Below are 20,758 nucleotides of genomic sequence, written 5' to 3' on the forward strand. Positions count from 1 at the left end.
GGAGGATCCCACTGTGCTGCCTTTCCCAGTGTTTATGTACAGTGCAGCTGGTTTGAGATGAAGGATACCCCCCAGAACACACACTTCCTTCCTCCCAGCATGAGACAGATTCAGAGTCTGAGGCTGTGGGTGAAAGTCATTGCCAGTGAGGAGGGGTGGCCTTGACAAGTACATTACAATCTGGTTGTGTTTCACGAGCCATGGTGTAGCTTCTGGAGCCACGTCATGAAAGTCCTGCCATGTGAGAACTCCCTCAGAGAGCTAAGCCTCTTGCTTTAGTTCAGCGGAGTGGGGGGATACAAAGTCCAGAACATTCAGCTCTACAATGGGGGCAGGTGCTCAGGTTGCCCTACTACCAGTCCTCGAGGCTGAGACTTGATCTGCTTGCATCCTCGCAGAAATACCCTCCACTCTTAGCATATGTCATTTTATGGATGTGTTCTGTCTCACAGATATTTCTAGGATGACCTTTCAATACCACTCGAGACCTAAGAATGACTTTATGCCTCAGTATAATGTGAGGTCCTTTATGCCAGTAGCATCCATGCCTAAGGGGTTGCCTCCATCCTTGGAATCAGGAAGTATTCTAATCCAAAAATGCAGCTGTCATCTGAGAGAGCTGCACAGAATTCTCTCAGAAACTCCAGCCTGGTGGTGTCTGGGTGGCTCAGTCAGTTAAACATCTGACTGCAGCTCAGGTCATGATCTCATGGTTTGTGGGTTCGAGCCCCGCATCAGGCTCTGTGATGACAGTTTGGAGAGCTCCCTCTCTCTCTAAATAAATAAATAAATAAACTTAAAAAAAAAAGGAAAGAAACTCGAGCCTGGTGTGGGGGCTTAGTTGCTTACACTAGCATTTGAATCAGAGGGGAGATTTTCCACTGTCCTCTTGGAATACAAAACTCTTTTTTCCTTATATTTAGTTTGGGGAGAGTGCAAGTGGGGGAGGGGCAGAGAGCGATCCTTAGAGGATCTGAGGCAGGCTCCTCGCTAACAGCGGTGAGCTCCATGTGGAGCTTGAACACAGGAACCACGAGATCATGACCTGAGCTGAAGTCGGACGCTCAACCAACTGAGCCACCCAGGCACCCCCATAACTCTTGAATCTTTACTGCATAGGTGGGCTGAGGCAAAGCAACGGGCTCCCATTTATTATGGGCAAATCAACTGGGCAGAGGATGGTCTTGCCAGTGTTCATCTAAGAGCTGGTGGTCGGACGCTCAACTGACTGAGCCACCCAGGCGCCCCTGACTTATAACTCTTATAGACAACCCCAATTGCCAGAGTTGATCTGATTGTCATTACCTTCCTGATGACATGCAGGAATCTGCCAGGTTCTTTCTGGGCCAAAAAAAAAAAAAAAAAAAAAAAAAGGAGTGGAGGGCAGTGGGAGAGAAGGTGGTATTTAAGTTGGAAAACTGGGGAAACACAGTCAAAAAGCTGTAGACAACTAAATGCAATTTGGATATACAGTTTGTACATATACTGGACCTACACACACATTCTTGCATGAACTTACGTATGTATGTATTTATTTACACCTGAAATGAGAAGACACAATCACACACCAAAATAAACCTAATGGAAGAGGCTGACAAAATGGAAGGTGAAAAACTAAGGTGGTTCTTTAAGAAATCAAGATAGCAGCTAAGCGGCTAAACCACCAAGAAGCCTAATGAAGACAAAAAGAAAGCGCCGAGAATCTTTGCAAAGATAATGAAGAAATGATCACAGAGAGGGAAAGGATGAGAAGAGGAATAATTTGCAGGCCTCTGCAAAGTAATGGAGAAACCTGGGTAAAAAGGATGGTTGTCTACACCACCTTGCATAAAATCACATCAATTGCTCCCTCTCTGCTTCCTTCATGTTTCCCTCCCACACCTTGTTCCCACGCCTCTGCTTCCAGGAGATAGATCACATGCTACACGTTCCTACCCAAAGAAATAAATAACCACGAAAGAACACACATCCATTTCTGGAGGTGATGAATATGTTTAGTACCTTCGTAATAGTGATGGTATTACAGGTGAGTGCATAGGAGAAAATTCATCAAGATGTATACAATCAATGTGTGCAATTTGTTGTAAAAAGAGGGAGACAAGAGAACATAAAGGTAATGTAGCAAATGTTAACAGCTAATATATCTCAGTTAACAACTGATGAATTGAGTTGATCACTATATCAAGATGCTTTGTGCTGTGCTTGAATTCCTCCGCCCACCACCCACACAGGTTTCAAATTGTATCAAAATGAAGAGGCCTAGAAGCTGTGAAGAAAGCATTTGTGCATTCCTACTAAGCGATGCACAATGTAACTCTGTCAACTGAGAGAAGAGGCAGAGCTGAAATAAAAACAAAGTTATTTATTTGGGGTCTCAGAATTGCAGTTTGGGAAAGACACATTTGGGCAGCAACCAAAGTAGTGCCTCTACCTTCCCCACCCCCATCCAGGGAATAAAAGGAAAAGGTTTTTGAAGACAAAAGGGAATGCTTGTATATGTCATTTACCAAGAATTCTGATGACCAAGATTGGTGTTGGTGGCAGGAAACAAAACTTGGTGACCGTAATTGGTTTCTAAGGCTATCACTAAGCGGGGTCTCTTACTATAGCAAGCTGCAGGTGTTTGGGCCGAGTCCCGGGAAGGGTTGCAGTTTGGCCCGGTTCCAACATTCATGGTTCTCCTACCGGTGAGGATGTATATAAGGCCCATCTCCTTACTGGCCTTGGCTCCATTTGAAAACCTGTTGACATAAGTGACTATTTCATTTCACCTTTCACAATGTAATATATTGAAGAAGATAATATTAAGAGGCCAAAAGTGAAGCTTGGGCTTATGTCCGTGTTGTGTTTAAAGCAGGCAACCCAAACCCTAAAGCCCTTAATGCAGTGGCTGGCACACAGCAGGTCCTCAATATATGGTTCTAATATATGGGGGGGGTTGGCTACCAAGCAATCATTTCACATTCTCTGGACTCCCCGGGGACTCTCACTGGAGATAGTGGGGCAGTGGGTTGTGATTGAGACTCCCCTTGCCCAGCAAGAAGCAGGCATAGGTCTCAGGCCAAGCCAATAGCATGCTCCCTCCTTGGAACGGGAACCTCCAACAGCTGGAGCTCCTTCCACCTGAGTGGTGGCACCCTAACCACTCTGTCCTTGCCAGGCGACTATTCCCATGGGTTCTCTTTCTGGAGCTACCTTGCTTTCAACCCAGTCCTCCAGGCCCCCCTTGGACTCTGGGAATGCCCATTATCCTTCCAGCTTATTTTCTTTTCCCTAAGGTAGTCAAAATCATCTTCTCTGGCTTATGGCACTGACAAATGGAGAATAGGGTGTTGGATCCACACGACTCCTAAAACAGAATGCTACGGGCACCAGTGACAGTCACAACAAAGTTTATTACAATGAGAGGCAAGGCCGACTGATCTGGACCAACACTCTTGATAAGAGTGCGGCCCCAAACAGCCGGGGTACAGAGTTTTTATAACTGATCACATCGTTTTATCATCACCTGGGAACAGAACAAAGAAACAGTTTCCAGATGAGTTAGAAACAGTTGCCTAATGAGGTGTTTACTTTAGACTTTCTGCCTCTAAGTTGCAACCAGTGGATCTCCTTGACCCTGCCTATGATGCTCTTTTCTTTGAACTTTTGTTTCCTTAATTGGTGAAGCCTAATTTACAAGAGTATGAGGCGTAGTTTACCAGAGCAAAGCAAGGCTGTTATCTCTTAACCTTCAGTGTCAACACAAAGCTGTTATTTTTCAAGCTAAGCCTTAGCCCTACACTACAATTTAACCCTTACATTTCCCCCTTTTCTTGTCAGTGAATCAATCCCTTGTTTCATCATTAGGAACTAAGGGGATATAACTGGACCTGATCATCATAATTTTTATTTCACTAACTCGCTTCTTGACATATTGTACTAACCAACTGATAAGGCACAGGCCAATAGTTAACCCGAGAAGTAACAATAGCAGTGGCCCAGCTACGGCCCTAAGCAGTGATGTGACCCAGGGGGACCAAGAGAATAAACTCTGATACCAATTATTGCTGGGCTCCCTGGCACGTTCCCTGGTCCTAAGATTATCCCTGACCAAACTGAGAGTGTCTCGGATTACTCCGGAATTGTTCGCATAAAAACAGCACATTTCTCCGAGGGCCACGCAGAGGCCCCCTTCCTTCATGAAGAGTAAATCAAGCCCTCTTCTGTTTTGTAATACAACCTAGGCTAAAGAGTCTACTTGGTGTTCTAGTCAAGAAATTGAAGTTTCCAAGTAGCCTAGGTCTCGGTCTACTTGCTTGCTTACAGTTTTGAAATTTTGGTCCCCCACAATGAGTCCAGCAGTTCCAATAGCTGTGGATCCCGCAATTCCCAGTCCCACTAGGAGTGGAATGAGGACTGGTGCTGCCCTTTTTACCCTGGTATGTTAGTCAATTTTTGTTCTTGATCCCTGTGTCCATATCCATAGGTAACCATATAGGGGTTTTCGGGGACCGGAGGGGCAAAGCCCGTTGGCTGTTTATAATTAGTAACTAAAGTCCCCCATGAGTCCCCCACCAAGTCGCATAAATCAAACAAAAAAAACAAGGCACAGTGGAAGAAGTATTAGATGCTATCACCTTCCCCGTGACAGTGTCCCTGAGTTCCCATTGGTATGGCCAAAAAGATAGGGGATGCAATTTCATACAGTCCCCCACACTTAACCCCATACAAATTATTATTATGCCCGCATCAGTCTTAGCTTTAAAGGATCCTCTGGGTGCCTTTGAACGTTCCGTTGCTGTTTGTTATCTGGTTCTGTATCAGTCTGGGTTGTTCCCACCTTCACGCAGTTTTTCTTAACCTGAGAGTGATGAATCCAGGTTCGGACACCATCTACCTCGATGGCCGTGGGCGTAGTCAGAATCACGGTGTGTGGTCCTTTCCAGCACGGCTCCAGGGTTTTAGGCTCGTGCCTTTTGACCCAGACTAAGTCTCCTGGTTGAAAGGGGTGGGGAGGAACAGGAGGATGAGCGAAGGCTTCTCTCAAGGCCCTGGTTATTTCCTTCTGTACATGTTGCAGGGCCATGAGTGAAGCCAGCAAATGGTCCCGTTCCAACTGTTCCATTACGTCATCTCCTAGCCTCAGCAGGATAGGTGGGGGTCTGCCAAATAAAATTTCATAAGGGGAAAATCCCTTGACAAATGGAGTACAACGCACTCGCAAAAGGGCCAAAGGCAGGACATCAACCCAATTTTCGCCTGTCTCAAGGGACAATTTGGTTAAGGTCTCTTTTAGGGTCCGATTCATCCTTTCTACTTGACCCGAGCTCTGGGGTCTATACGCACAATGTAATTTCCAATCTATTCCCAATGCCTGGGCTAGACCCTGGGACACCTGTGCCGTGAAGGCCAGGCCATTGTCCGATCCTATGCTCAGAGGCAGCCCGAATCTAGGGATTATTTCATTTAATAATTTCTTAACTGTCGCCTGAGCCGTTTCTGATTTAGTGGGGAACGCCTCGACCCACCCGGAGAAGGTGTCTACAAAAACAAGCAAGTATTTATATCTGTATTTCCCTGGTTTAATCTCAGTAAAATCTACTTCCCAAAAGCGGCCTGGCTCAATTCCTCTATCTCTTTTAGCTTCTGAAACCTTCCTATTTGCACCCTGATTTACTTGGGCGCAACTTACACACCTTTCAACCACCTCTTCAATCTCTTTTCCCAGCCCCTGTGCCCTGAACTTTCTCCGTACTAATTCCGCCATCCTCGTTTTCCCAGATGAGTCCCTTGGTGGGGCTGACCCACCATGCGCCGCCCGAGTGCCGCGGGTAAGAGTATCTTACCTTCAGGATCCTGAAACCACTTTTGTCCCGGCATCTTACTTCCCCCTTTTCTGGAAATCCACTCCAAATCTTTAGGAGTGTAACTGGGCTCCAGTGGAAGCAGGGGCTCTGTCAAGATCGGTAGCTTCAAGGCACTTTCACTTTTAGTTAGGGCAGCTTCTCGGGCTGCTGCATCAGCCAGGCGGTTTCCGATTGCCTGTAGGGAGTTGCCTTTTTGATGTCCTGGGCAGTGAATGATTGCCAGCCTTGCAGGTTCCCAGATGGCTGCTAGAAGATCTAAAATTTCAGCTTTATTTTTGATGGCCTTGCCTTCTGCTGTGAGGAGATCGTGCTCTTGATAAACGGATCCGTGTACATGCGCGGTTGCAAAAGCATAGCGGCTGTCCGTATAAATGTTAACTGACTTGTTTCTTCCAAGTTTTAGGGCTTTTGTTAGTGCGATGAGCTCTGCGCGTTGGGCTGAAGTTCCTGGGGGAAGGGTCTGTTGCCATAAAACTTCACGGTCTGTCGTCACCGCAGCACCGGCATACCTTTGCCCTTGAAACACAAAACTACTGCCGTCTGAAAACATGCTGATATCAGGGTCATGTAAAGGAATGTCCGTAAGATCAGAGCGGAGGGACGAGATCGTTGCCAAGTTTCTGGGCAAGGGTGTAGAGGGGGATTCTGTCCTTCGGGAAGCAAAGTGGCTGGGTTTAAGGTTGTGGGAGCACAAAAAACGTATTCGGGGATGGTCGAGTAGCAATGCTTGATATTGGGTAATCTGAGCATTTGACAGCCATCGCTCTGGGGGAGCCCGCAGTAAAGTTTCTGCTTCATGGGGCCCCGTGACAGACAATGCTTGCCCCAAGGTTAGTTTGTCTGCATCTTTAACTAGAAGCGCGGTGGCGGCAATTTGTCAAATGCATGGGGGCCATCCGGAAGCAACTGGACCCAGCCGTTTGGATAAATAAGCCACCGGTCGGTGCCAAGGTCTTAGGCGCTGAGTCAGAACTCCCTTGGCTACCCCCCCTTTTTCGGCTACAAACAAATGGAATGGCTTCGTGGGATCTGGCAAAGCCAAGGCTGGTGGGGTTATGAGAGCATCTCGTAAGGCTTTAGTTTGAGTCTCTCCCCACGTGAAGGACTCTGGAGATCCTTTGAGAGTGGCATATGAAGGGGCCTCCAGTTCAGCAAAACCAGGTATCTACAGTCTGCAGTAGCTTGTTGCCCCAAGGAACTCGTGGACTTGTTTGCGAGTTCTAGGCTGAGGAATATCGAGTATAGCCCGAATTCTTTGTTCACCAAGATAGTGCTTACCTTTTTTTAAGGCTGTAACCTAAATAGGTCACTGCGGTATGACAGATCTGTGCTTTTCTGGCTGACACTCGGTACCCCAGTTTTTGTAGAAGATTCAAGAGTCCTTTAGTGGCACTCAGGCATTCTAAATGAGAAGGGACCGCCAACAAGATATCATCAACATACTGCAGTAGAGTTACTGTGGGTTGGAGATCCGAAATGGCTCCAAATCTTGGTGCAGGGCTTCATTAAAAAGAGTAGGAGAATTTTTAAATCCCTGGGGGAGTCTCTTCCAGGTGAGCTGTCCGGCTTTTCCCTCTTCAGGATCAGTCCATTCAAATGCAAATAGTGGCTGGCTTTGTGGGGCCAGCGGGATGGCAAAGAAGGCATCTTTTAAGTCCAGAACTGTATAATACACCTGAGAAGGGGGAAGCAGACTAAGGAGAGTATCAGGGTTGGGTACAGTGGGATGAATTTCCATTACCCTGGCGTTTACTGCTGTTAGGTCTTGAACTGGCCAGAAATCGGATGAGTTAGGCTTCTGGACAGGAAGAAGCGGAGTATTCCATGGCGACTTGCATGGGATCAAAATGCCAGAGTTGCGCAAACGCTTGATGTGAATAGCGATTCCCCGCCTAGCCTCCCGGGACATGGGATATTGTTTTACTCTTACCAGAAGCGCAGATGCCTTAAGTTCCACTATTATGGGAGCTTGATGAATTGCCAGCCCAGGTGGATTGGTTTCAGCCCACACATGGGGGAAATCCATCTGGAGGCTTTTAAGGAGGGGATTGACTGCATGGACATTTTCATTAGGCACTGGAGTGAGCAGGCCCTCTTCCCCAAGTGGCACAGTCACCATTACTGTTGTTGGGCCATCCTGGCCGACTTTAACATGCATACCCCCTTCAGTGAATTTCAAAGAAGCTGTTAGTTTATGCAGTAGGTCTCTACCTAGTAATCCATGGTAGGGGCATTCAGGCATGATTAGGAAAGAATGTGTAACAGTTTTACGGCCTAAATCTACTTGTCATTCAGTGGTCCATTTACAAGTCTGGGACCCAGTTGCTCTTTGCACCAGGGTTGCCCCTTGCCTGGTGGGGCCAGGATCTTGTTTTAGAACTGAAAATGTTGCCCCAGTGTCCACCAAGAAGGTCTTAGGTTGGCCCCCTATATTAACAGTAACCAATGGCTCAGAAGGGGCCACCGAGCTGCAGCCCCGTCATTCGAAATCGACTCCCATCACAGATACCTGGGGTGGTTGAGTTTTGCGTTGGGCTAAGTTGGGGCAATCCTTTTTCCAGTGTCCCTCTTGTTTGCAATATGCACACTGATTTTTCCCTAGTGACACTTTAACCCTTTGTTTATCTTTTTTCTTTTGTCCAGACCAGAATTCTTTGGGCGTTCCGGGTCTTCTTCCCTCACCGGCATCCAGGACAGCCGCCACGACCCTACTTAATTTTTTTGTCTGTCTTTCTTCCTGAGAATCCCTATTGTTGAAAACCTTTTGGGCTATTTCAACTAACTCAGATAAATTTTTTCCTTTAAACCCATCTAATTTTTGTAACTTTTTCTGAATGTCTGGGGCTGCCTGTGAGACAAAAGCCAGATTTAATGCCCTTTTATTTTCAGGTGCCTCAGGGTCAATAGGGGTAAAGGTGCGGTATGCCTCCATGAGCCTAAGAAGGCTGACGGGCTTTCCTCAGCTCCCTGAATTACTTCTGTTACCTTAGACATGTTTGTGGGCCGGCGGGCGGCCACTCGGAGACCTCCCAGTAGAGTCTGGTGAAATAGGGTCAACGATTGCCTACCGTGAGGAGTGTTTGGGTCCCAATTCTCAGGATGTGAGGAAGGAAAAACTTCCTCAAGCACAGCAGGATCCTCGGTGGGCTGCCCGTTTGGCCCCATCACTAATTTCTGGGCCTTGCGACGGATCTTATCTCGCTCCTCCATGGTGAAGAGAACCTGCAAGAGCTGCTGGCAGTCATCCCAGGCTGGCTGATGGGTCACAAATATAGTTTCAAGAAGAGAAATTAATGTTTGGGGTTTCTCTGAGAACGAGGGTTTTGAAGCTTCCAATTATAAAGGTCACTAGTGGAGAAGGGTACATAAGTCATAAAGGGTCAGACTTCACCCTGCAGGGGTGGCCCTGGACAAAGGGGTAGGGCAGTGGGAGGGGGGTGGAAGGGAGTCCCTGACTGGGTGTGAGACAAGGTCAGGGGAATGTCCCAACTCGGGCTTGCCTCCTCATCTGAAGCATCTTGACCCGTATTTTTGGGGTGAGAACTATAGGGCGGCGGGTGGTAAGTTTCTTCTTCTTCCTCTGGTGCAGGTGATAGAGGGGGCAGCCGCTTAGTCCCGTCAAGTTTCTTATTTTGAGCTCCAGATGGGCTGCCTTTGAGTGGTAAAGCCTGTACTTTAGGGAGGCAAGGGGGAAGGGGAAGGAGAACTTTTAACCCATCTGGAGGGTTTTTGATGAGGGTCCTCCATGCCCCAATATATGGGATTTGGTCTTTGTGCCTAGAAAAGACAATATCATGAAACTTATATACCAATGTAAGGTCAAAGGTCCCCTGTGGAGGCCATTCCACCTGAAAGCTGGGCCATTCCACCTCACAGAGAGTTCGAAGGACTGGCTTCTTAACGTGGAGGCCGAAAACTGAGGTAGCTCTCCTATAGTCCTGGAAATGGGTTAGTATGAGACTCAGAGAGGTGGGGGTACTCTGATTTTGACCCTTGACAAAGATAGGCAGAACTGACAAGGACGCACAGTCAACAGGAAGAAGACAATTAAGACATGAAGAAACCACAAGTTTGAGATCTCTAGGCCAGTAGGCCGTGGCAGCCACCTGAAAATAGGATCCTTCTTGACAAAAACCAAACCAAATGGGGTCCACCAGCGTCCCGGTAGGATCCCTGACTCTGGGTCTATAGCCGCGTCCAGCAGATCCTCCTGAGTCATCCAAATGGCACGCCCCAAGAATTCCTTACCTCTCCCAATCCCAAGCTTCTTCCCAGGGGTCGGCGGAGCAATCCGCGGAAAGGGCCCTGTTTCAGACCTTTAACTTTCCCGGCCAATGCACCAAATGTTGCATCCACACGACTCCTGAAACAGAATGCTACGGGCACCAGTGACAGTCACAACAAAGTTTATTACAATGAGAGGAAAGGCCGACCAATCTGGACCAACACTCTTGATAAGAGTGCGGCCCCAAACAGCCGGGGTACAGAGTTTTTATAACTGATCACATCGTTTTATCATCACCTGGGAACAGAACAAAGAAACAGTTTCCAGATGAGTTAGAAACAGTTGCCTAATGAGGTGTTTACTTTAGACTTTCTGCCTCTAAGTTGCAACCAGTGGATCTCCTTGACCCTGCCTATGATGCTCTTTTCTTTGAACTTTTGTTTCCTTAATTGGTGAAGCCTAATTTACAAGAGTATGAGGCGTAGTTTACCAGAGCAAAGCAAGGCTGTTATCTCTTAACCTTCAGTGTCAACACAAAGCTGTTATTTTTCAAGCTAAGCATTAGCCCTACACTACAATTTAACCCTTACAAGGGGACTCTGAATCCCCTCAGCAAGAGGGCGTGCTCTGAGCTGTGACAGGAGGGCTGAAACCCAGGGGGCTCTTGAGGGCAGGATGCAAGTCCTTTAAGTGGACTTCAAGGCCTAAACAGGACCTTGGAAGACTGCCAACCCTTCTTGTTCATGCCACTCCAGCCCCACTGGCCCCCTAGCTGTTTGTCACACCCAGTGGCACACTCCTACCTCAGGGCCTTTGCACTTGCTGTTCCCTTTGCCTGGAATGCTCTTCCTCCAGAAATCCCCCAATCTACTCTTCTCTTCTTTGCTCAAATGGCATCTCCTCATGGGGCCTCCCTCAAGCACCCTACTTCAAAAATACAAACCCCGGGGCGCCTGGGTGGCGCAGTCGGTTAAGCGTCCGACTTCAGCCAGGTCACGATCTCGCGGTCCGTGAGTTCGAGCCCCGCGTCGGGCTCTGGGCTGATGGCCCGGAGCCTGGAGCCTGTTTCCGATTCTGTGTCTCCCTCTCTCTCTGCCCCTCCCCCGTTCATGCTCTGTCTCTCTCTGTCCCAAAAATAAATAAAAAACGTTGAAAAAAAAAATTAAAAAAAAAAAAAATACAAACCCCACCTGTCTCCTTTACCTACTTCATTTTTCTCCAGAAACTTCCAACATACCACATCATCTGTTTATTTATTTTTCTGTCTACCTCCTATGCCCTGTGAGGGCAGGCTTTTGCCCATCTTGCTCACTTCCGTATCCTCAGTACAGTAACCTGGCATGTGGTAGGTGCTCAATAAATGTTTGTAAACCCGAGTTGCAGTCTGGGTGGACATGGTCAGGAACTTGGTGGAATAAGCGTTGGTCGCAAAGAGTCTTGGAGATCCTGGCTGACAAGTGCCCTATTGGGGTCCTGGAAGGATCCCACTCTGCCACTCTCCAAGTGACCTACGTGTGGGGGAGGGAGCCACGTAAGGCCTGGCCAAACTGGGTGGAGAACCACTGTATCTTGGAAGGCTCAATAATATTAATAATGATAATAATAATAATGATGGCAACTTTTATGGTTGCTGGTCTTTTTTCCTAGGTCTCTGTTAAGTGCTTTACATTCACTATCTCTTTTACGTCTGGTATCGTTCCGATGAGGTGGTCCTATTACATCCATTTAATACATATACGTATATTTTAATGTTTATTTATTTTAGAGACAGAGCACAAGCGGAGTCGGCAGAGACAGAGGGTCACAGAATCGGAAACAGGTTCCAGGCTCTGAGCAGTCAGCACAGGGCCCGACACGGGGCTCGAACCCACGAACCATGAGATCATGACCTGAGCCGAAGTCGGACACTCAAGCAACTGAGCCACCCAGGCGCCCCTATTACATCCATTTTAAAGATGAGAACCCTGAGGCTTGCAGCATGTTAGTAACAGGCCCCACCGCCTCAGGCCACTTCCCTGCAGCCTGGCAAGGAGCGGATCTGGGAATGAACGATGCATTTCCGCCCTGCCCAATAGGGGGGGAGTGGGACCTGGGGCGCCGGGCGTGGGAGGTGGGGCTTCCTGTGGAGGCAGGGCTGCTGGTGGTAGGGGCCCAGAGCGAAGGTTGGCCGAGGACCTTCCCGCCAGGGGCCAGGCTGCGCAGTGGCCAAGGCGGCAGAGGCCTGCGGCTGTGGCAGCTGGCCGAAGGGGCGGGGCGCTGCGCGGTGGGGCCTGACGTCACCGGGCGCTCGGCCCCGCCCCCCTGCAGCTACAGCTGCGGAGACGGAGAGCAGGCACCAGCGCAATCTGGGCTGTGGACACGGCGCGCGCAGCCATGGCCTCTGGCATCTCGGCTAAGCAGGCTCAGGGCACAGGAGCGGCGGGAGGGCAGCCCCGGGCCCCCGCCCCCAGCGGGTGGCTTACCGGCTGCCCCCTCGTCTCTTCCCACAGAGGCAGTCCCACAGAGGCGGACACTCCACAGAGGCTGCTGCGCACTGTCCAGGAGGTGGGTGCCGGAGGCGGGGCGGGGTCGCGATCCTGGGGGAGGGGGCTTTCAAGCACCCGGGGAAGGGTCTCCGAAGGAGAGGTGGCCGGTGGCAGCGGCGGGGACGGCCATTTCCGGTTTGGGGCTCACCTGGCTGGGCATTTACCTCCTGCGGAACTGGAGGCAGGTGAGTTTGGGGGTGGGGGTATAGGGTGACTCTGGATGTTTTCATGCTGTGTGCAGGGGCGGGTGCAGCGGGAGGGCCTCCCCGGGTGTGGGGCACCCCTGGATATGTCTGGGTAGGACCTCCTCTTGTGGAGGAGCCGGTGGTTGGATCTCAGGAAGGTGAGGCAAGCGCCTGGGGGTGCTGACTGGGTGTATTGGGTGGTGGGGTCTGAATGGAGCTGCAGAAGGAAGACCAGACTTCGGAAGGGGGGAAAGGTTCACTGTGGAAAAATGCCCCTCATCCCAGATCTGCCCTTTCTCACAAATTCTCAGTACTTGGAGCCACCCCCAGGAGCCAAGAGACTCCCCCCGCCCCCCATTCCTGAAAGCCCCTGGCAAGTGGGTGACTCCATTTGTGGGCTTGTCCCCTGCTGTTTTGGCAGGTGAGTTACACATTCTCTCTCATGATTTCATGGTTTGTGGTTTTGAGTCCCACATCAGGCTCTGCCCTGACAGCACAGAGCCTGCTTGGGATTCGGATTCTGTCTCTCTTCCAATTTCTCTGCCCCTCCTCTGCCTCATACACATTGTCTCTCTCTCTCTCTCTCTCTCTCTCTTCGGATTCTGTCTCTCTTCCAATTTCTCTGCCCCTCCTCTGCCTCATACACATTGTCTCTCTCTCTCTCTCTCTCTCTCTCTCTCTCTCTGTCTCTCTCTCTCTCTGTCTCTCTCTCTCAATATTAAAATAACTATAAAAATATGTAAAAGGATCTAGTGATTAAAAATTGGGCAATGCATCAATACATGGGCAATATCCACAGAAAGCAGGAAATTATAAGAAACAAATAGAAATATTAGAAATAAAAACATAACAGATATGAGACTCAGCAGACTTGATGAAGCAGAGGAAAAGAAACCAGTGAGCTTGTAGTCAAGTCAATTGAAATTATTAAAATTAAACTAAACGGAGGTGAGGAGGGGTGGAAGGGGGTTAAAAACAAGAGAGAATCTGAGTTCTGTGGGGCAATAACAATAATGACTGAATGTTGTGCATATAACTCAGTCCCAGAGGGAGAAAAGAGAGAGTAGAATTTGGGAAAAATCTGAAGAAATAATGGTTGAGAAATTTCTTGGATTGATGATACCAACCCACAGATCCAAGAATCTCAGGGGACTCCAAGCAGGATAAACACAAAGAAAATTACTCCTGGACATATCAGAGTCAAACTGTTAAAAAACAAAGACAAGAGCAGATCTTATGAGTGTTCATGGGGTAGGGGGGGAAGTTTACTGCTATTATTCATTGAAATAAATCTTCTGCCCCCTTTTCTCTCTCTTCTGCTGGGAATCCTATAATATGAATGTTATGACTTTTGATGGAGTCACTGAATTTCCTAAGCCTATTGTTGTGTTGCATATTCGTCTTTCTTCCTTTTGTTCAGCATCATTTTTGCCCATTCTTTTATCTTCTTGGCCACTAATTCATTCTTCTGCTTTTTCCAGTCTGCTGTTCACTACATCAAGCTTGTTCCCAGTCTCATTCACTACATTCTTCATCTGTGATTCTTTTTTCTTAAAGGTTATTTTGAGACAGATAGAGACAGCACAAGTTGAGGAGGGGTAGAGAGAGAGGGAGACAGAGAATCCTAATCAGGCTCCATGCCATCAGCACAGATGGGGCCTGAAATCATGAAACTGTAAGATCATGACCTGAGCTGAAACCAAGAGTTGGACGCTTAACTGACTGAGACAACCAAGCACCCCAATCTGATTGATTCTTTTTTAACTCTTTTATCTCTGTTGTAAGGGTCTCACTGATGTCTTCCATTCTTTTCTTAGGTTGGGTGAGTATCTTATGGTTGTTGCTTTACATTCTCCATTAGACATGTTAGTTATATGTTTTGCTTAGATCTCTGTCTGTGTCCTTTATCTTGTTCTTTCATTTGGGATATATTCCTCTGACTTGGCGTTTTGGCTAACTCTCTACCTTCTTCTCTGGGCTAGCAGACTTCCATTTTACTTTCTAATGAGGTAATGGAAGCCATACAATCATCACAGTTAATAAAGGTCTGTAGAGAGAAACGTATGAATATCATATACATTCAATACTATTAGACTGAGGACCGAGGGAAGATGGCGGCGTAGGAGGACTCTGGGCTCACCGCGCGTCCTGCTGATCACTTAGATTCCACCTACACCTGCCTAACTAACCCAGAAAACCACCAGAAGACTAGCAGAACGGAGTCTCCGGAGCCAAGCGTAGACGAGAGGCCCACGGAAGAGGGTAGGAAGGGCAGAGAGGCGGTGCACACTCCACGGACTGGCGGGAGGGAGCCGGGGCAGAGGGGTGGCCCGACGGCCAAGCAGAGCCCCCGAGTCTGGCTGGCAAAAGTGGAGGGGCCAGACAGAGTGTGTTCTGACAGCAAGTGGGACTTAGCATCTGGGAGGTCATAAGTTAACAGCTCTGCTCGGAAAGTGGGAAGGCTGGAGGACAAAGGGAGTCTCGGAGAGTTGCTGAGCCCCCGGACGACAGAGCTCAGTTTGTTGGGGAACAAAGGCGCTTGCCAGCGCCATCTCCCTCGCCCATCCCCCAGCCAAAATCCCAAAGGGAACCAGCTCCTGCCAGGGAACTTGCTTGCTCTGCACAAACACCCAACACTGTGCTTCTGCGGAGCCACACCTCCAGCAGCGGGTCTGACTCCCTCCCGCTGCCACAGGGCCCCTCCTGAAGTGGATCCCCTAAGGAGATGCGAGCTAAGCCTGCCCCTCCTGCCCCCGTGCACCTTGCCTACCCACCCCAACTAATACGCCAGATCCCCAGCACCACAAGCCTGGCAGAGTGCAAGTAACCCAGACGGGCCACGCCACCCCACAGTGAATCCCGCCCCTAGGAGAGGGGAAGAGAAGGCACACACCAGTCTGACTGTGGCCCCAGTGGTGGGCTGGGGGCAAACATCATGTCTGACTGTGGCTCCACCCACCAACTCCAGTTATACACCACAGCACAGGGGAAGTGCCCTAAAGGTCCGCCACACCACTCCAGGGACTATCCAAAATGACCAAACGGAAGAATTCCCCTCAGAAGAATCTCCAGGAAATAACAACAGCTAATGAACTGATCAAAAACGATTTAAATAATATAACAGAAAGTGAATTTAGAATAATAGTCATAAAATTAATCACTGGGCTTGAAAACAGTATAGAGGACAGCAGAGAATCTCTTGCTACAGAGATCAAGGGACTAAGGAACAGTCACGAGGAGCTGAAAAACGCTTTAAACGAAATGCAAAATAAAATGGAAACGACGACGGCTCGGATTGAAGAGGCAGAGGAGAGAATAGGTGAACTAGAAGATAAAGTTATGGAAAAAGAGGAAGCTGAGAAAAAGAGAGATAAAAAAACCCAGGAGTATGAGGGGAAAATTAGAGAAATAAGTGATACACTAAAAAGAAATAATATACGCATAATTGGTATCCCAGAGGAGGAAGAGAGAGGGAAAGGTGCTGAAGGGGTACTTGAAGAAATAATAGTTGAGAACTTCCCTGAACTGGGGAAGGAAAAAGGCATTGAAATCCAAGAGGCACACAGAAACCCCTTCAGACGTAACTTGAATCGATCTTCTGCACGACATATCATAGTGAAACTGGCAAAATACAAGGATAAAGAGAAAATTCTGAAAGCAGCAAGGCATAAACATGCCCTAACATATAAAGGGAGACCTATAAGACTTGTGACTGATCTCTCTTTTGAAACTTGGCAGGCGAGAAAGGATTGGCACGAGATCTTCAATGTGTTGAACAGGAAAAATATGCAGCTGAGAATCCTTTATCCAGCAAGTCTGTCATTTAGCATAAAAATAGAGATAAAGGTCTTCCCAAACAAACAAAAACTGAAGGAATTTGTCACCACTAAACCAGCCCTACAAGAGATCCTAAGGGGGATCCTGTGAGACTAAGTACCAGAGACATCGCTACAAGCATAAAACATACAGACATCACAAGGACTCTAAACCCGTATCTTTCTATAATAACACTGAATGTAAATGGATTAAATGCGCCAACCAAAAGACATAGGGTATCAGAATGGATGAAAAAACAAGACCCTTCTATTTGCTGTCTACAAGAGACTCATTTTAGATCTGAGGACACCTTTAGATTGAGAGTGAGGGGATGGAGAACTATTTATCATGCTACTGGAAGCCAAAAGAAAGCTGGAGTAGCCATACTTATATCAGACAAACTAGACTTTAAATTAAAGGCTGTAACAAGAGATGAAGAAGGGCATTATATAATAATTACAGGGTCTATCCATCAGGAAGAGCTAACAATTATAAATGTCTATGCGCCAAATACCGGAGCCCCCAAATATATAAAACAATTACTTATAAACATAAGCAACCTTATTGATAAGAATGTGGTAATTGCAGGGGACTTTAAAACTCCACTTACAGAAATGGATAGATCATCTAGACACATGGTCAATAAAGAAACAAGGGCCCTGAATGATACACTGGATCAGATGGACTTGACAGATATATAGAACTCTGCATCCCAAAACAACAGAATATACCTTCTTCTCAAGTGCACATGGAACATTCTCCAAGATAGATCATATACTGCGTCACAAAACAGCCCTTCGTAAGTATCCAAGAATTGAAATTATACCATGCATACTTTCAGACCACAATGCTATGAAGCTTGAAATCAACCACAGGAAAAAGTCTGGAAAACCTCCAAAAGCATGGAGGTTAAAGAACACCCTACTAAAGAATGAGTGGGTCAACCAGGCAATTAGAGAAGAAATTAAAAAATATATGGAAACAAACGAAAATGAAAGTACAACAATCCAAACGCTTTGGGATGCAGCGAAGGCAGTCCTGAAAGGAAAATACATCGCAATCCAGGCCTATCTCAAGAAACAAGAAAAATCCCAAATACAAAATCTAACAGCACACCTAAAGGAAATAGAAGCAGAACAGCAAAGGCAGCCTAAGCCCAGCAGAAGAAGAGAAATAATAAAGATCAGAGCAGAAATAAACAATATAGAATCTAAAAAAACGGTAGAGCAGATCAACGAAACCAAGAGTTGGTTTTTTGAAAAAATACACAAAATTGACAAACCTCTAGCCAGGCTTCTCAAAAAGAAAAGGAAGATGACCCAAATAGATAAAATCATGAATGAAAATGGAATTATTACAACCAATCCCTCAGAGATACAAACAATTATCAGGGAATACTATGAAAAATTATATGCCAACAAATTGGACAACCTGGAAAAAATGGACAAATTCCTAAACACCCACACTCTTCCAAAACTCAATCAGGAGAAAATAGAAAGCTTGAACAGACCCATAACCAGCGAAGAAATTGAATTGGTTATCAAAAATCTCCCAACAAATAAGAGTCCAGGACCAGAAGGCTTCCCAGGGGAGTTCTACCAGACGTTTAAAGCAGAGATAATACCTATCCTTCTCAAGCTATTCCAAGAACTAGAAAGGGAAGGGAAACTTCCAGACTCATTCTATGAAGCCAGTATTACTTTGATTCCTAAACCAGAGAGACCCAGTAAAAAAAGAGAACTACAGGCCAATATCCCTGAGGAATATGGATGCAAAAATTCTCAATAAGATGCTAGCAAATCGAATTCAACAGCATATAAAAAGAATTATTCACCATGATCAAGTGGGATTCATTCCTAGGATGCAGGGCTGGTTCAACATTCGCAAATCAATCAACGTGATACATCACATTAATAAAAGAAAAGATAAGAACCATATGATCCTGTCAATCGATGCAGAAAAGGCCTTTGACAAAATCCAGCACCCTTTCTTAATAAAAACCCTTGAGAAAGTCGGGATAGAAGGAACATACTTACACATCATAAAAGCCATTTATGAAAAGCCCACAGCTAACATCATCCTCAACGGGGAAAAACTGAGAGCTTTTTCCCTGAGATCAGGAACACGACAGGGATGCCCACTCTCACCGCTGTTGTTTAACATAGTGTTGGAAGTTCTAGCATCAGCAATCAGACAACAAAAGGAAATCAAAGGCATCAAAATTGGCAAAGATGAAGTCAAGCTTTCGCTTTTTGCAGATGACATGATATTATACATGGAAAGTCCGATAGACTCCACCAAAAGTCTGCTAGAACTGATACATGAATTCAGCAAAGTTGCAGGATACAAAATCAATGTACAGAAATCAGTTGCATTCCAATACACTAACAATGAAGCAACAGACAGACAGATAAAGAAACTGATCCCATTCACAATTGCACCAAGAAGCATAAAATACCTAGGGATAAATCTAACCAAAGATGTAAAAGATCTGTATGCTAAAACTATAGAAAGCTTATGAAGGTAATTGAAGAAGATATAAAGAAATGGAAAGACATTCCCTGCTCATGGATTGGAAGAATAAATATTGTCAAAATGTCAATACTACCCAAAGCTATCTACACATTCAATGCAATCCCAATCAAAATTGCACCAGCCTTCTTCTCGAAACTAGAACAAGCAATTCTCAAATTCATATGGAACCACAAAAGGCCCTGAATAGCCAAAGTAATTTTGAAGAAGAAGACCAAAGCAGGAGGCATCACAATCCCAGACTTTAGCCTCTACTACAAAGCTGTCATCATCAAGACAGCATGGTATTGGCACAAAAACAGACACATAGATGAATGGAATAGAATAGAAACCCCAGAACTAGACCCACAAACGTATGGCCAACTAATCTTTGACAAAGCAGGAAAGAACATCCAATGGAAAAAAGACAGTCTCTTTAACAAATGGTGCTGGGAGAACTGGACAGCAACATGCAGAAGGTTGAAACTAGACCACTTTCTCACACCATTCACAAAAATAAACTCAAAATGGATAAAGGACCTGAATGTGAGACAGGAAAGCATCCAAACCCTAGAGGAGAAAGCAGGAAAAGACCTCTCTGACTTCAGCCGTAGCAATCTCTTACTTGACACATCCCCAAAGGCAAGGGAATTAAAAGCAAAAATGAATTACTGGGACCTTATGAAGATAAAAAGCTTCTGCACAGCAAAGGAAACAACCTTTGGAAAGGAAACCAAAGGAAACAAAACTAAAAGGCAACCAACGGAATGGGAAAAGATATTTGCAAATGACATATCGGACAAAGGGCTAGTATCCAAAATCTATAAAGAGCTCACCAAACTCCACACCCGAAAAACAAATAACCCAGTGAAGAAATGGGCAGAAAACATGAATAGACACTTCTCTAAAGAAGACATCCGGATGGCCAACAGGCACATGAAAAGATGTTCAACGTCGCTCCTCATCAGGGAAATACAAATCAAAACCTCACTCAGATATCACCTCACGCCAGTCAGAGTGGCCAAAATGAACAAATCAGGAGACTATAGATGCTGGAGAGGATGTGGAGAAATGGGAACCCTCTTGCACTGTTGGTGGGAAGGCAAATTGGTGCAGCCACTCTGGAAAACACTGTGGAGGTTCCTCAGAAAATTAAAAATAGACCTACCCTATGACCCAGCAATAGCACTGCTAGGAATTTCCCCAAGGGATACAGGAGTACTGATGCATAGGGGCACTTGTACCCCAATGTTTATAGCAGCACTCTCAACAATAGCCAAATTATGGAAAGAGCCTAAATGTCCATCAACTGATGAATGGATAAAGAAATTGTGGTTTATATACACAATGGAGTACTACATGGCAATGAGAAAGAACGAAATATGGCCCTTTGTAGCAACATGGGTGGAACTGGAGAGTGTGATGCTAAGTGAAATAAGCCATACAGAGAAAGACAGATACCATATGTTTTTACTCTTATGTGGATCCTGAGAAACTTAACAGAAACCCATGGGGAAGGGGAAGGAAAAAAAAAAAAAAGAGGTTAGAGTGGGAGAGAGCCAAAGCATAAGAGACTCTTAAAAACTGAGAACAAACTGAGGGTTGATGGGGGGTGGGAGGGAGGGGAGGGTGGGTGATGGGTATTGA

At 46.5% G+C, this 20,758-nt stretch overlaps 1 protein-coding gene and 1 long non-coding RNA gene across 4 annotated transcripts in view; both read right to left on the minus strand.

The window, feature by feature from the left end:
• The window catches only part of LOC145712975 (uncharacterized), a 126,775-nt gene that overhangs the window by 72,738 nt on the left and 33,279 nt on the right, over positions 1 to 20,758 (minus strand). The gene's annotated exons all lie outside the window — the stretch shown is intronic.
• LOC144613871 (uncharacterized) lies at positions 3,383 to 7,207 on the minus strand. Its single transcript, XM_078435551.2, has 2 exons — positions 5,829 to 7,207; positions 3,383 to 4,977 (listed from the first exon to the last, which is right to left on the minus strand). Exons 1-2 carry the CDS (start codon positions 6,397 to 6,399, stop codon positions 4,721 to 4,723), a joined length of 828 nt encoding a protein of 275 aa, XP_078291677.1. The 5' UTR covers positions 6,400 to 7,207; the 3' UTR covers positions 3,383 to 4,720.

Source organism: Panthera onca, chromosome D3 (assembly GCF_046562875.1).
Source record: "Panthera onca isolate mPanOnc1 chromosome D3, mPanOnc1 haplotype 2, whole genome shotgun sequence".
Lineage (NCBI taxonomy): Eukaryota > Metazoa > Chordata > Mammalia > Carnivora > Felidae > Panthera > Panthera onca.

Coding starts and splice junctions, on each gene's coding strand:
- LOC144613871 (XM_078435551.2), bottom strand. CDS start 6,399: ATGTTTTCAGACGGCAGTAGTTTTGTGTTTCAAGGGCAAAGGTATGCC. Junction 4,978..5,828: donor GTGGTTTCAGGATCCTGAAG/GTAAGATACTCT, acceptor CCTTTCAACCAG/GAGACTTAGTCTGGGTCAAA.